Raw genomic sequence first — 17,710 nt, 5'->3', positions numbered from 1 at the left:
AGAGAAGCAGTCGTCCGAAACCACAAACAAGAGACTTAAGTGAGACAAAAGGCTCTGGAGGTTTTTCTGGCAAATGGGGAGAGTCAGGGTCATTATCCCCAGTGGGAGCGGAGTCTCAGAGCAGGACAGCCAGTATCTTTAAAGGCCCGGAGCAGACAGGGGTACTGCGGGTTACCGGTGTGATATTCTGTCACGGGCCCTGTCTCTGCCACCTTTCAGACCCCGACAAACTCCCCCAGATGCCTCCCGTAATTGGAAAGGATTCTTTCTAAAGTTCAGAGCCCTGTGGTTAAGTGTTCAAGGATGTGCTTAGAATCGAGAATGACTAACTGTAGTAGATCTGTGGGCATACATGTAATTTGATAAAGATGGTGATTTTGATTGGTTGGTTGGTTAGTTGGTTGGTTCATTCATTCATTTATTCATTCATTCATTCATTCATTCTCTTTTTAAATTAATGTTCTATTAAATATTTTTGAGTTTTCATAAAATTTTAATTTAATAAATCTAAATATTTGGTGAGAAATGCACCATCTAAAGATAAAACAAAACAAAAATTAAATAAACTTAAAAGGTTATTATCTTGTTGTTTGTATATATTTATAAATATTTATATAAAAATATATGTACTTATACAGTTAAAGTCAAAATATTATTGTTGAAATATATATTCAGTTTTATGCGTGTTCAATAAAAAAGATTAGGAGAGGTTTTTTCTTCAATGTCAAAAATATTAGTAATTTATTGGATACAAATTAATAATTTGGTTAACAGAGTTCTGGTTATCACCAACACAATCCAAGAGGTACATTTAAGAGTTACATTTTTTTTTTTTTCTTTTTTTTTTACACAGCTAATTTTAACAGGTTGATATTAGTTAATTTAGTTGAATTTGTCACTTGTCAATCATTCTCCTGTCCTCCGGCAGCTGCACCCAAACATACTTCCTCTTTTTCTACGAATTCTCTGTACAACATTAAAACCATAAGACTTCTCAACTGCAAATATTCTGTGTTCAGTTTCAGCACATCTCTGCTCACAGGAAATTTAGCTGCAGAGCTATTTAGCGGCAGACATTGATGCCTCTGTCTTTCCATCAGCTGCATCTACTTCTGCAAAAATGCTAATTATGTCACAGAGAAGAAGTTTGGTTAATATATCACCTTAAGCAATCCAAATGTTTACTAAAAAGAAAAGAGTATTTATTAACAAAAATAAACAAATAAATACATAAAATAAATCTAAAAATGAAATTAATAAAAAATAAATTCCCTTTTCACAATATTATGCCTCCTATTTTTTTATCCCCCTTGTATATACTTTCCCTAATGTCTATTTAACTGAAAGAATATTTTTCAACAGCCTTAACTTTCCGGCGTCATCTTTGGGGGTCAGATTTGGTAGCTAAGCTTAACCAGACAAAGGCTTAAAGGCTTAACTAGGTTAATTAGGCACAATTCACAGGACGGCTAATAATTTTGATTTCAACTGTATAAATTAAACTGACATATAATTATTCGGTGAGAAAATGCACCAAGCAAAGTTGGAACATAATAGTTATCAAAAATCACCACAGACCAATTATGACAAAGAGCCCTATCATACACCCAGCGCAATAAGGTGCAAGACATGTTTCCACAACGTGTTGCTATTTTCAGACCAACGCAAAATAAAATTTTCCAGTTTTCTGCCATGTTGTTTAAATAGCAAATCCATTTGGACCACTTTGTGGACTGTTTTGGTCAAGAAAAGAGGTGTGTTAAGGCGCATTGTTGGCGTGTTGCTATTTTGAGGAACTAAAATAGACTGTGCAATAGACTAGCAGAAACCAGGTCTAAAGTCAATGCTCTAATACCTTCTTCATCTCGGGGGGCTTTTTTAGTTTATTAATGACAATTTGTTTTTGTGTATAATGTTATTATTGTTAGCAGTATTATTTATTTTATGCATATTTATATTTGTTTTATTAAAAACAAGCTTAGAAACACTTCGTTGTTATTGTTCATGTATTCGTTTGCTGGAAATTAGAACTGAATTTAGAAATAATTTTAAAACAAATCTTTGTGCTTAACAAACAAACCTAATAATGTAGGCTAATAGATGTCTGTGCGTACAACATGTTTCCTTTTCCACAAAAGAGAGAAATTGAAAGTGAAAATAAAGAATGAGGAGGCTCATTCTTTATCCTCGCTGCAGATGGTCTGTTTAACTGTTTTCTCGCTAGTGAAGCAGTTTTTCCACTTACAAAATTTGCCATGTATATAGGTAATATGCAATGGCGTGATGCAACTGACTCTTAAAGGAAATGGGAGATGAGACTCTGATTGGTTTATGCTCAAAACACACCCATAACTCATTAAGAGAATAAGCACAACCCTGTTAGACCATGCACCATGGTGCAGAGCGTATTTTTCCATCCTTACAAGAACAAAAGTGGATTGGGACACACCCTTAATGCTTTTGCACTATGCGCTTTTGACTGTACCTAGATAGTTAAAATAGAGCAATTAGCAACCATAAATAGGTGCGGGAGGTGTGTCAATCTTTCGAGCAAGCAAAACAACCCAAAGTGGTGTGCATATATATTGTGCAAATCTGATACCAGGTATCCTACAAATTTGGACGGGATGGTATTTTGTTTTTTTCCTTTTCCACAACCTAAAACCCAAGGGAAGAAATACCAGGCGTGGATCAAGCCATGTGGGGGGCCATAAAGGCAGCACAATTCAGTCATATTTCCTTCTGTTTCAAGCTACGGATATTTGGATTACATAAAAACAGAACAAAACAGATATATGATCACAAACTGGGCACTTGCGATCAATAAATATACTTCACCTGCAGCTGTTTTTCAGTCATTTAAAACACTCGTGTCCCTAGCAGAGGTAGAATTCACCGATGTTTTCATCTATCATTTGGAAATTTAGTCATTGGTGACTGCATAATAGCGCGTTAGTGTCTGCTTTTATATTTGGTGTCAGTTTATTTTTATATTTGGTGTTGGAATAATATTTGCTAGTAGGGAAAATATTTTTTGAACAATGATTAGTCTATTAGGCTTTTTGGCTAAAAAAAGAAAAAAAAGAAATCACAGTTTGTTATTATTATATTATTTTTAAATTCCACTTAACCTGCTGTGCATGAACTAAGCTGTTGAATGGTCAGTGTATGAGGCGGCTAGGCTTAAGCTTCAATTTAAATTAAATTATTCTCTAATTGATTGCGTATTATGTCGTGAATATACCCCTGTGGTCAGTGTATGAGGCGGCTAGGCTTAAGCTTCAATTTAAATTAAATTATTCTCTAATTGATTGCGTATTATGTCGTGAATATACCCCTGTACTGCATACTGCAGTCCTTTTTGTCTGGCTTGCTTAGAAATCTCACCTGTTTGCTAAAAATTACTAATAATCTCTCCGAAAGCTTGACAGGCATAACAACAGTAACTAAGAGGGCGGGGCTTAGTGAAGGGTCAATTATTTATACATTTGTTTACTTTTTTATTATTATTTAAGCAGAATAACTTGGCTTAATTGACCAATCAAAATGTTTATTTTTGTTGTTGTTGGTTTTCTTATTTTATTTTATTTAAAAATATATATTTTATTTATACATTTAATGCATTTTTTAAATTTATTTTATAAGAATATATATTACGGAATGCTTTTTAAAGATTTATTTCAACACATACAACAAAACAACAACATGTAATGTATTCTAGTAGCATAAGTACATATGCTCGAACTGTTGGATGAGAACTTTGTGCTTGTACGCATGTTGCATGTGTAGGATTTGCTCGTACACAGAAGAAAATCAGCATGTATGCTTGTGTTCAACTGCCAGTATGAGTGGTAATGCTAGTGTTTGTGTGTGTTTGTGCATACGGAGCATTAAGAAGTGTGTAGGCTGCTCGTCCTCCTCCAGCGCTGAGGCACACAATGGATTTTTTCTTGCAGACAAACCCGCAGCGGAGCTTCAGCAGTAAAACCCCCTCCCCGATAACAATTACACAAGCATAACCTGCCTGTTTAATTTAGGGTTTTCAAGATGCAAAGGGACTGTCGAGGATGTTAAATTGCCGCTGGCTTTCAGTTTGAGGCGAAGCTGAAGTACTGGTGATTAGAAACCCTAGAAGAACAGAAAAGACATTTCTTTACTAACAGTAGCTTTTAGAAGAAAAAAAAAAGAAAAAGACAGTGGCTTTGTTTAGATAAGAAAAAAGGTTTGCAAATGTAAAAAGAGAAGGATGAGTTTGTCGTGTACAAAACAGGTCAAAGTGTTGAATAAATAGTTTGAAGTTTCAGTCAGTGGTAAAACACTGTGCTAAGAACAGATATCAGCCCAAAATTTTATTTTTATGTTAAATTACTCCCTTATCTGGCCATACAAGGTACCGATGACTTCTTTTTTTTTTAATCCAGTGTCCTGACATTTTATCCTACCCATCAGAATATGTTATCAACAAGGGCTGGACGATGGGGGCAAAAAATCATATCTTGGTATTTTTAGGAGGAATGACGGTATACAATATATATCCAGTATTTTCCCATAAGAGGTTACTTGAGAGTTAAAGCCTTTATTAAAACTTTATGAAACAATTTTTGAGCAAAATATAATTCAAACACAGGGGTTTCCCTCCTTGTTTACAAATAAACAGCTACAAAAAAAAAAAAAAAAAAGCTGCACAAAATATTTGATAAATATATAATATATTAAATATCCTGCTTAAAACTATAAGTTGCACAACATTTCAATTTATAAAAAAAATCTTTAATAAATCCAGTATTTATTTACAAAAGTACATTTGCAATAAATAAATAAATTATAAATGTATCTTTGATAAATAAATACAACAACAGTGTTGTTACAATCCTGTATGCTACAGTTGTGTGATTTATAAATAACAATTACATCAGCTGTATATGTTTTAGTTACACATTTACATGTATGTATTGTGCACAACTAATAAACAGTGCACAAATCCAAGATATCTAAAGATAAGCCTTTCACTCCATGTAAAAAATTCTACACTTTTTCTTTTGTTTTGTTTTGACTAAACTTGTTTTACTAAATATTATAGGAGTTGAAAACGAATAGACTCTAAATATGAGAAGTAACAAAATTGTTTCAAAGTACAGAGTACTTATTACTCCGGGGTTCACCACAGTGGAATGAACCACCAACTTATCCAGCACGTTTTTACACAGCGAATTCCCTTCCAGCTGCAATCTATCTCTGGGAAACACACTCATACACTACGGACAATTTAGCCTGGCCAATTCACCTGTACCACATGTCATTGGACTGTGGGGGAAACCGGAGCACCCGGAGGAAACCCACGCAAACGCAGGGAGAACATGCAAAATCCACACAGAAACGGCAACTAAGCTGAGCCGAGGTTCGAACCAGTGACCCAGTGACCTTCGTGCTGTGAGGTGACAGCACTACCTACTGCGCCACTTCTTCGCCTCCTCCCATTTTGGCGTTTTTTAATTCTTTTGAACACATTCAGGTGCTGCTTGTCAATTAAGGCTTCTTTGTTTTTGATGTCAGTTGCAGAACAAATGATTGATAAAAGGTTTCTGATAAACCGATGTGACAGCTGCAGGCTCTGTGTGACATGCTTGCATGCGAGGGGGAGTCAAATTCGTCCAGGGAGTCAGATTTCCAGACAACAGTGGCACTGCATGTTTCTCCGTGTCGTGTCAATGATGGGTTGTTCTTGAAAGATTCGTTCATTTTAAACAAATCTTTTGTGTGACTCACGGAGTGAATCAAATAAAATGCGCATGTGTGGCCTCAAACCATATCGATATAAAAGATATTGGATAATCCTACATCGCGTTTGGGAATCATGAAGTATAACTAAGATCAAATAAGAAAATTACTGCCAATTCTCATTCCAATTGATTTCATTTGTTGTTTGTATTTATTGAATTTAATTTGATGCAATTTTTTTTCCATTTCTTTTTATTTTATTAAATTGTGTATTTGTTTTTGCATTGTATGTTTTGCTTTTTGTTTTATTTTATTTTTATCTAATTTTTGTTCTTTAGTTTTAATTAATTTTTTATTTCATTATTTTTTAAGTACATAAATATATTTCATTTTATTTTATTTTGTAGTTTTAAATTTTGTATTAATTTTATTTTATTTTATTTTATTGATGCATTTATACACATTAAGTTTAACTATAAAATATTAAACTTCAAAAAAAGCCAACTGGTTGCCCATTTATTCATTTATTCATTTATTTATTTATTTATGTATGTATTTATTTATTTATTTATTTATTTATTTATTTATTTATTTATTTATTTATTTATTTATTTATTTTTAATCTTTTGTATTTATTAATTTTAATTATTTTGTTGTATATTTAGTTTAGTTGTATTTAATTTTAAATTTCTTATTTTGTATGCTTTATTTATTTTGTTTATTTTGTTTATTTTATTTATTTCATTTAATTTTTTATTATTATTATTATTATCATTTTTTTTTATCATGAAATATTAAACTTCAATAAAAGCCAACTGGGGAATCATATTGATATATCTCCAGAACTCGATATACCGCCCAGCCCTACTATCATCACAGTAGTTAAATGGTTCTGAGATTGGGAATAGGGATTCGTTAGGTTAGGGCAATACCGATTCATATCACACTACTTCACATTAAAATTGACAAATGACTTGCAATTAGTCTGTTAAAGTGCTGTTGATGAATCTTGGCCCACTCATATTTGCAGAATTGTGGTTATTCAGACACATTTTCAAATATTGCATGAACCTTATTTTTAAGCTCATGCCACAGTATCTCAATTGGATACAGGTCAGGTCTTTGACTAGGCCACTGTATATGTTAGATATTCTTTATTTAACAAAACGATAAATAAATTGGCGTCAACTTTCCCTTTAACCTGAATGCCATCTTATTTCAGAGAGCAATGAATCCACTTTTCACAGTTTTCTGAAATACTGTAAATGATGGCTGTAACCAAATGTCTCGCAATGAGTCTGTTAAAGCACTGTTAATAATTGTTGGCCCACTCGTATGTGCAGAATTGTGGTAATTCAGCCACATTTTGAGATATTCAAGCATGAACCGCATTTTTAAGCGCATGCCACAGCATCTCAATTGGATACAGGTCAGGACTTTGACTAGGCAACTGTGTATGTTAGATATCCCTAAGTTTAACAAAAAAATAAATAAAATAAATTGGGGTCAACTCTCCCTTTAACCTGAACGCCATCCTATTATAGACAGTAATGAATGCACTTTTCACAGTTTTCTGAAATACTGTAAATGCACTGTAAACGCCGGCTGTAGCCAAATGACAATGGCAAAGGCTTTTTATTCTGAAAAGTGTACCCTGTAATCTGCCAGCCTGACATCTGACAACTATCTGCCCCGTTTGTTCTGGCAGGGTCATAATTGAAACAGCTCCTTTGCAATTAAGACCTAACAAAAAAAAAAAAAAAAACTTAAAAAAAAAGCCTAGCTGAGCTACTGGAGCTGTAATGAATATACAGCTGTCTGGCATGATTATATGAGCGCTGAGAGATAATTAATCTTGCTTGCTGTCTGCCTGTCTATTATTCCACCCTCGTGTGTTACCAGACCTCTTTCATTTATCTGTGGCATGAAGAGCAAGATATACGCGACTTGGATAACTGAACATGTGAGATGACAACTCGTGGCATATTGTATTTATTATTTCTTTTCCATCATTCTATTTTTAAATGCTAGTTAACAAGTCATGCAGAAATGATTTGGAATACAGCAGTTCACTACAGTACAACTGTAAGATTAAATAAAAAAACTAATTTAGGTGCCGATTCTCGTTTGAGTTGATTTCATTTGTTGTTTGTATTTATTGTATTTAATTTGATTACATTTTTATTTTATTTTATTGTATTAAATTGTGTTCATTTTTTTGCATTGTATGTTTTTCATTTAGTTTTATTTTATTTTATTTTATTTTTGTATTTTAGTTTTAATTTTGGTATTTTTTATGTCATAAATTGTTTTTCAATTATATAATTATATTTATTTAATATAATTTTGTAGTTTTTTATTTTGAATTTATTTATTTATTCATTTATTTATATATTTTATTTTAATTTATTTTATGGATGCATTTATACATATTATTTTAAATATAAAATATTAAAGAGCCCATATTATACATGAAATAAGGTCATATCTTGGTTGTAAGGGTCTCCAACAACAGTCTAATATGCATGCAAGGTCAAAAAACACTTTCATGGTCTTATAATCTGCATTTATTTTTATCTAATTATCCCAGCGACTCCTGTATGAATCGTCCAGTGATTCATTTGTTCCCAAACCCCTCCTTAGCGCGAAGCTAATCTGCGCTGATTGGGCCGATGACAGTCTGTCGCGATTGGTCGACTGCCTTCAGTCAGAAAGGGAAATGGCCAATAGCTAATCAGCAATTTTAAAAGTAATCACAGTTCATACACGCTCGATAGTGTAGGCGTGGACTTTAGCTGCCACACTATGGCGAGTGGATAGTGCCACGGATAACCGAACGAAGGAGACAGTCGTGTACTCGCCATACCACACACACACAAAAACACACACACACCTCCGGATGACAACGCTCCCGCTTCAGCCCGCACCCGCCAGGTTTTAGCCTGAGAACCCGCTCCGTTTTCTGCCCGCCGCGCCCGGTCCCGCTAGAGCGGAGAACACAACCAAATATCACCCAGTATACAGTCCAGACAGCCAAGCTGTCTGTTTAAAAACACACACACAGCACAAAGTACACAAAGCTCGTTCGTTCGTTCGTTCGCTCTCTCTCTCGCTCTCTCTCTCTCTCTCTCTCTCTCTCCCTCTCTCTCCCCGCGCCAGATTTCTGCGGCGCGGGAATACATTTCCGAATAAATCGCGGGAGCAGAACTCTAGCACGGAGCTCCATAAACAAACAGCACGCGTCGCGTTTTTAATGTGACTTTGCACGCGATAAGATAATATATCCAGTTAACCTGATACAGTACACGCGGTTACAAGTAACAAATCACAACTAAATACATTTGCAAGCTAGAGTAAACGAGGCAACAACTTTAACCGCACGTACTTACACTTGAGAAATGTAGGAAGAAACCCATCCTGACGTCCATCAGTTACTCTTTACTGATCCTTCCTTTAACAAACTCAGATGAAGTATTCTTTGTAGCATGTAGCTTCCAGAAGTTTCCAACTGCTTGGTTATAATGCTGATGTTTCATCTTTGGGTAGAGACTCAATATATCCATCTGCAGTGTGACTTCAATCGACCGGCATGTTTGTGTGCGTGTGTTTGTGGGTGTGCGTGTGTTTGTGGGTGTGTGTGTGTGTGTGTCTGGGTTACTGCGTCAGAGGGCGGGGCCTCAGGTTTGAAATCTCCCGGGTTTGCGCGTGCACGTGAAAAACTTTGTTTCGTTCGTACGTCATGGCGAAACACCTAATGAGTCGGTATCAAGGCGACTCGTTTGAAGCACTATGATTCGACTCTTTTATAGATGAATCAACAGTTTTAAACACTGTATTCTTACAGATTTAAGCCTTAGCTGGATACTTCACTTCACTTAGAGCTGTGTTACACACTTCATGGAGGGGAATTTTCAAAAAACCATAATATGGGCTCTTTAAACTTCAATAAAAGCTAACTGGTTGCCCATAAAATTATTGCCATGATTTATTTATTCATTTATTTTATTATTTTTTATTTATTAGTTTTAAATTTATTACATTTTTGTATTTTTTTTGTATTTTTTAAATACATTTTTGTATTTTTATTTAATTTAATTGTATTTTATTGATGCACTTATACCCATTCATTCAAATGATGAAATATCAAACTTCAATAAAAGCCAACTAGTTTCATATGTAATTATTACAATTACTTTAATTATTATTTTAACAATGTTTATTTATTTATTTATTTAGTTATTTATTTATTTATTATAATTTATTTTAAAGTTAATAAATTGTATTTATTCTTTGTATTTTATATTATTTTTTATTATTTCATTTATTTTATTTTATTTTATTGATGCATATATACCCATTCATTTAAATATTTAATTTATTCATTTATATATTTAATTTAATTTAATTTAATTTAATTTAATTTAATTTAATTTAATTTAATTTATTTTAATTTAATGTAATGTAATGTAATGTAATGTAATGTAATGTAATGTAATTTAATTTAATTTAATTTAGTCATGAAATCTTAAACTTCAATAAAAGCCATCTGGTTGCCAATAATTATTACCATAATTATACTTATTATTTTTACAGATGCCAATAAATTATTTGTAAGTTTGCATTGTATGCATAAACAGTAATTGGTCACATTATTTTACATGGCATTTTTTTTTTTTTTTTATGTGTGTGCAAGTTTCATGTTATTCTTGTTTTCAACAAGGACACAAACAGGACACAAAGCTGTTCAATAGTGTATTAAGGCAAGAATGTGTGTTGGTAAATAGTTTAAGAAAACTTTGAATAAAGACTTTAATGTTGACTATATATTAAATGAAATAAAAATGTTGCTGTGCTAGCTTTTTTTATTAAATTCAATTTTTAAAAATTATATGAAAATAAGAAAAATGTATAATTATTACAGCCCTTTTTAAACTTTTTTAAATTTTTAAAAATCATTAATAATAATACTGTCTCATGTTAGATTGTGTTATCCATCTGAAGTGTTGCTTATGAGTTGATTGGTTCATTAGTAGTGAAGTTTCTGAGGTAGCGAGTAACTGTGATGCTTCTGCTATAGAAAGAGTCAAGCTGTGCAACATCAGTCGCTTCTGCTTCTCACCTGGAGAAAGTGTGACAATTGAGTAGAAATCAGCAACACTTCACTAGATGCTCATGCAGAGTTTTTCTTTTGTCTGTCAGATCAAGAGAGGATCGGAAAAGACTCGACCTACGAGCAGGAAGGAAAGGTAATGTTCGTGATTGACGCAGTCTATGCCATGGCTCATGCCCTCCACAACATGCACAAAGAACTGTGTCCTGGCAAAGTGGGACTCTGCTCAAAAATGGACCCCGTCGATGGAGCCCAGCTGCTCAAGAAAATCCGCGATGTCAAGATAGCAGGTCAGATTTGCATTGCATTAAAACTCATTACCTGCTTGTATTTCTCCAATATGAACATTATTTTGACAAAGCAACCTCTGGTAACTTCATCACTCTAAATCAAATAAAATCAAATAAAATCAAATCAAATAAAATAAAATAAAATAAAATAAAATAAAATAAAATAAAATAAAATAAAATAAAAATATTATTTTATTTTATTTTATTCAATATTTTTTGTAAAAAAAATGCATTTTAGTACTATCAAGTGGTTTCAAAGCATTTTGGGGACAAATATTAATTTATTTATCTTATATGTACATTATTCTGACATTTATTTCTGATAACTGCATCGCTCTTAATTGTGAAGTATAACAGTATAAACCACAGTATTTTTATTTCTGTAAACCTACTTTGAAATGATGTATAAATGAAAAGCAATATACAAATAACCTTGAATCGAACTGAAACTAACTTTGTATTTTCAGCAAAGGAAATGCAGGGTAATTTATTGATTTATTATTGATTATTTAAGATTTTTTTTATTTGGAATTTTAGAAAGCTCTGTTCTTTTTACTCAATAATATATATTCTTATTTTTAATATACATCAGTTATTTTTAAGCATCCACAATAATTAAACATTCATATATTCTTATTTATTTATTTATTTATTTATTTATTTATTTATTTATTTATTTATTTATTTATTTTATTTAATATTTAATGAATATTCATATTTCATATTTCATATTTCTTGTTTTTAATGATACACATCAGTTATTTTTAAGCATTCAGAATAATTACATTTTTATATATTCTTATTTATTTATTTATTTACTTTTTTATTTGTTTGTTTGTTTGTTTGTTTATTCTTAATTCATATTTTTAATGATGCACATCAATTATTTTTAAGCATCCAGAATAATTAAATATTCATAGATTTTTTTTTATTTATTTATTTATTTATTTATTTATTTATTTATTTATTTATTTATTTATTTATTTATTTATTTATTTTATTTATTTATTTATTTATTTATTATTTATTCATATTTCTTGTTTTTAATGATACACATCAGTTATTTTTAAGCATTCAGAATAATTACATAGTCATATATTCTTATTCATTTATTAATTTAATTATTTTTATTTATAATTTTTTATTTTTTGAGCATCAAGAATAATTCAATTAAAATTCAGTGTCAATTCAATCTCTCATTTTTTTGCAAACCATCATTTATAGTTTTTTAAAAGCAGATTAATAAAAATTTCTTCTGAATAAGTACATAAAGTACTATTTGTATATTGAAATGTATATTGAAAATGTAAATGAAATGAAAATTGTGGCTAAAAGTATGAAAATATGTATGCACTTTACTGGAACCGAAAATAACTTATTTTAAATGTGTTTTTATAATTGATCATGTTATTAGGTAAGAAGTTTACTTTCAGTTTGCCCATTTCTAGACCTACAGATCACACAGAGCAAACATCTGTTTATGGGTGCTTAAGAAAAGAGATTTTTGCATAATTAGGCCTCTGACGGTGCTGAATTTAAATTCCTCATTGCAGCCTAACATTTTTAAAACACCTCTCTCTAGCAGGAGATGGTTTTTGAAAGTTGTCCAAAATGCTTTTTTCTGAAGCCCCACCCTGGCCATAAATTGTCAGCAAATGGTTTCAGAAAGATTAGCTGCTGGAAAGGATTATAGAAGTGAGAAACAACAGAAGCCCTTAGGAAGGACAGCCTGCTCCTGAGAAAAAAAGTATTTTGGTATGTGTTTAACGTTCCTCCTGAGCCATGTATGTGTTAATTAAGGCAGTTTGCAGTGGGCTCGCAACACCCTTTGGACATGTTCTTCTTGGACTATCAATGGCAGAATGACTAATTAATTTACAGCGTTTTCACGTTTGCTCAGAGGAGCATCATGATGTGTCCTACTGTTCTGAAGAGCAAGCGGCTAATAGAATATGACTTTGGGGGTCACATGTATGTACCACTTTCAGCTGGGTCAACTTTTATGCAAATTGATCTGTCACATGGTTCTCTAGACCTGTTTGTACCTGGCAGTGAGGCATTGTTAAAGGGATAGCTCCATTTTAATTGAATGGACCCTTTTCACATTTCTAGGTATCTCAGTAGTGGAAGGCTTCATAGTTGGGTAAACTTAAAGTGCAGTCAATTGGAGAGTACAACAAATATTTTTTTTACAATGCTATGAAATAAAAATAAAAAATAAACTCCACTAGGGTGTTTTCAAGACTTTCAGAAAAAGGAAAAGCATAGTCAAATTACTGTCTTGCCCATAGACACAGCTTTCGAAATATCTGGCATAAGCGGTAATTAGTTTTTTGTAATTTCATGCAAAAATGATATAATACATTCATAAATATCTATGAAAGTTCATAAGTTTTTGTAAAAATCTAAATATTAAAAACATTCAAGGAATAGGGGCTCTATTTTAGCAATCTAGTGCATGGCACAAAAACATTAAGGGCATTAAGGGTCCGAATCAACTTTTGCCATTTTAAAGATGAAAAAATACACTCTGCGCCTCAGCGCATGGTCTAACAGGGTTGTGCCTATTCTCCTAATGAGTTATGGGTGTGTTTTGAGCATAACACGCGTTAACCCATCAGAGTCTCATCTCCTATTCTCTTTAGGAGTCAGTTGCATCATGCCATGGTGCATTTGCTATTTTCACTGTGAACTTTGTAAGGAGAAAAACTGAACTCTTCACTAGCGAGAAAAAAGTTAAACAGACCATCTGCAGCACAAGGATAAAGAACCAGCCTCCTTCATTCTACCGCTTTACTCCTTTCGTGGATAAGGAAACAGTGGAAACTCACTTCACTGAAGACAGCAGTTAGCCTACATATTAATTTTTTTTTGTTAAGCTGAAAGATTTGTTTCAAATCTATTTCTAAATTCAGTTCTAATTTCCAGCAAACTAATAAATAAACAATAATAATGAAGTGTGGTCAGAAAACTCAGTTATATCCAAAAGATTTGTAAAGATTTTTGTGTATTGCTGTACATCATGTGTGTATTAAGCAATGTGCATGCGGTTAAACTCGCATAGGTGCATAACTAACACGCTCTACTTTGGACTTTAGACCTGCTTTTAGTTGGTCAAACTGGGTCTATTTCAATTCTTTAAAATAGCAATGTGCCAACGAAGTGCTTTAACACACCTCTATTTTGGAAAATTAGGGTTGCGCTGGTCTGAAAGTAGCAACAAATTGCGCCAAACCCGTCTTGCACTTTATTACGCCCTGTGTCATGAGTCTTGTGAAAAGCGTTCATATTTACTCACCATTTATTAACCTTCAATTGATTTCAAACCTTTATGTATTCTTTTTTTCTGTTGAACACAAAAGAAGATATTTTGAACATTATTAGAAACATATAGCCATTGACATCCATAGTAGAAAAAAAAACATACTATGAGAGTCAGTACTATGGTTATCAAATTTTAACAACATATCTGAATTTGTATTTACAGAAACTCAAACTGGTGAGCAGATAAGTAAATGATGACATTATTTTTGAGTTTGAATCTGTTCACATTGAAAGCAAATGAACTTACAATGTCAGATGGAAAAGTTTAGGTTTTGCATTTTGTATAAAGTATAAGTCCGCAGGCAGAGAACGGGTTGTTGTTTTGTTGATGTTTAATTTAGTTGGGGGTACCAGATCAATGACAACTACTAATGACTTTTTTTACTCAAAACCAGCCCAAAAGGAATGAAAAGTGGTCAATTTATGTTCTTGTACAATCAATGTGATCAGTGAATTGCTGAACTCCCACAAAAGAAAAGATTCACTATCTTCTCTGATGTTTTTTGGATACACATACATACAGTTAAAGTCAGAATTATTAGCCCCTCTTTTTTGTTTTTTTCCCCAATTTCAGTTTAATGGAGTTTTTGTTTCAAAACATTTTTAAACATAATAGTTTTAATTACTCATTTCTAATTGATTTATTTTCTCTTTGCTATGATGACAGTTACTAATATTTGACTACATATTTGTCAAGACACATCTATACAGCTTAAAGTGACATTTAAAGGCTTAGCTAGGTTGATTAGGTTAACTAGGCAGGTTAGGGTATTTAGGCAAGTTATTGTATAACTATAGTTTGTTTTGTAGACTATCAAAAAAAATACTTAAAGGGGCTGATAATTTTGTCCCTAAAATGTTTTTTTTTTTTTTTTTTAATTAAAAACTTTTATTCTGGCCAAAATAAAACAAATAAGACTTTCCCCAGAAGAAAAAAACTTTACCAGACATACTGTAAAAATTTCCTTGCTCTGTTAAACATCATTATTTGGGAAATACTTAAAAAAGAAAAAAAAAATCAAAGGGGGTAAATAATTCTGACTTTAACTGTACATAGATACAATATACTAGTTAAATTTCTGAATGACTTTTTGCACACCAAACATCACTTTTAACTACCTCTCACAGATGATGGTGTAGCTGATATTCTGCTCATTCAGTATGTGATTTGGCATCAGATGGTTTCACTCACTCATTTGCAGTGGACTTTGGTTTGCCAAGTATGGATACTGGAATTAATGTCTATTAAGAAGCGATTCAGTTTTCATTTTGCATTCATGAAAAAGTAACATTTTGGCCATGGCAGTTTCAAAAGAGGCATGGCTGCATTTTCCAAAGAGCCCAAATGTATGGGAAAAACGTGACCATGACAACACTGCATACTGTAGATCAAGTGATGTACAATATATTGTTGGGCATTGACCAATAAATACTTACTTTCTATGTTGATATAGATATACAGTGTTTTGATAAACATATGTAGCTCTATATTTATTTTGATGTGGGGTACTCACTTTGATTTATGTTCTAAGGGACCCCCTCTAAATTTAAATGGCTCATCTCAAGAGGCTATCCCATTAAATGCATTCAAATTCAAATTCAAACATCCCAGTGACATTGAACAACCTTTGCTGATTTCGTTTTGTGTCAGTGCTGGATAAAGATAAGAGATTTTGAGGTTTAGAGTAGAGAGAAAACCTCAGAATAATTACCCCGAGATAAATAAAAAAGTTGTGTGACACTCATTCATGTAGTTTTGTGAAAACACAGCATCTGTGTGTGCCCAACAACATACATACTTTGGTCAGAGAGGTGGTAATGCGATTAAGATGTTTACGTGCCTGTTTATTGCGATAAAAATCTGCGTATGCCACATGATTTTAATACGATTATGGTTTCTGTGATTGTGAGTCTAATCCTATTAGTTTGATTTAAGTATTGTGCTTGAATTAAGTGAAGTTTAATTGCTATAGCATATGAATATATTATTACTGCAGAGATGCTGATACTCATGTTCAAAATTCAAGTTTTCAAAGATGTTTTTTATTAGTTTTGTTTGATCTGTAGAAAAAAATTGTTTTAGGGGGCTGATAATATTGACCTTAATATGTTTTATTATTATTATTATTATTATTATTATTATTATTATTATTATTATTATTATTATTATAATTATTAATTCATTCATTCATTCATTTTCTTTTCGTCTTATTAATCTGAGGTCGCCAAAGCGGAATGAACCACCAACTTATCCAGCATATGTTTTACGCAGCAGATGCCCTTCCAGCTGCAACCCATCTCTGGGAAACATATTATTATTATATTTTTTTATTATTTATTTATTATTATTTTAAAAAAAAAACTGCTTTTAGGTAACACTTTATAATAACTATCTGTTATAACTTGTTAATAGACCATTAATAAACGGTTAGTTAATGGGATATGAATCACTTGTTAAATAAAAGTTCATAGTTTGTTAATTATTTAAAACTGTGGCTTATAGATAGCTAACAGATAACTTACAAGCTGTTAGTTAAGTTGTAAATTAGTTGTTAACTGTTTTAATAATTTATAACTATACCTAACAAACTAATAATAGATCATGAACAAGCTGTTAGTAAACTACTTACTAAAGACTTGTTATTAGTTAATAGTTTATATATGAAGAGTTGCAAAAACATCTAAAAACCATCTGAAATCTCCATTGGAGAACCCTCCATTTTTCTCAGACTCCTATGATTGTGTTGAGTTACTTCTTTTTAAAAACTTTTAAAAGAGTGTATTCTTTGCCATAAACTTGAAATGACTGAACCTACACACAGGAGTCTGATGAAAATGCTTTTTTTTTTTTTTGAAGGAAATTTTAAATGGCTTTTAGAGGTTTTTGCATCTGAACTCTTCATATGTTATTGGGCTGTTATTCTAGTTGCAACCATTCTTTATTTATTAACTGTTAGTAAATGAGGAATAGTTACACATCACTTTACAGATGAGTTGTTCATAGTTTGTTAGCCATCTAATAATACCAGTAAATCTTTTGTAGAACTTTTCCAATAAAAGAAATTTTGTTTTCATGTTTAATACAAAAAGTGCCTAAACCTCATGAGTTTGTATTCTGTTGTATACTGCTGTTCTGTCATTTGATGGCTCAGTATATGTGTTTCTATGCATTAAACACAATGTTCAACATTTCATCTGTGGAGTTTCTTTGGTAAATAGTACACAGAAAAGCCTATGAGTGGAACAAGGTCAGGGTACAAAAATGTTA

General features: G+C 32.0%; 1 protein-coding gene across 5 annotated transcripts in view; it reads left to right on the top strand.

Annotated features, from left to right (window-relative positions):
- grm4 (glutamate receptor, metabotropic 4) overlaps positions 1-17,710 on the top strand; it is a 273,711-nt gene that overhangs the window by 190,694 nt on the left and 65,307 nt on the right. For all 5 annotated transcript variants that reach the window (XM_087255821.1, XM_087255823.1, XM_087255824.1 and 2 more), the window contains 1 exon segment: positions 10,918-11,118. In XM_087255821.1, the coding sequence (XP_087111947.1) occupies positions 10,918-11,118 (201 nt within the window).

The sequence above is a fragment of the Danio rerio genome, chromosome 6, assembly GCF_052040795.2.
Source record: "Danio rerio strain M-AB ecotype USA chromosome 6, GRCz13ab, whole genome shotgun sequence".
In the NCBI taxonomy this organism is placed as follows: Eukaryota; Metazoa; Chordata; class Actinopteri; order Cypriniformes; family Danionidae; genus Danio; species Danio rerio.
This window is presented reverse-complemented; position numbering and strand designations above follow the sequence as displayed.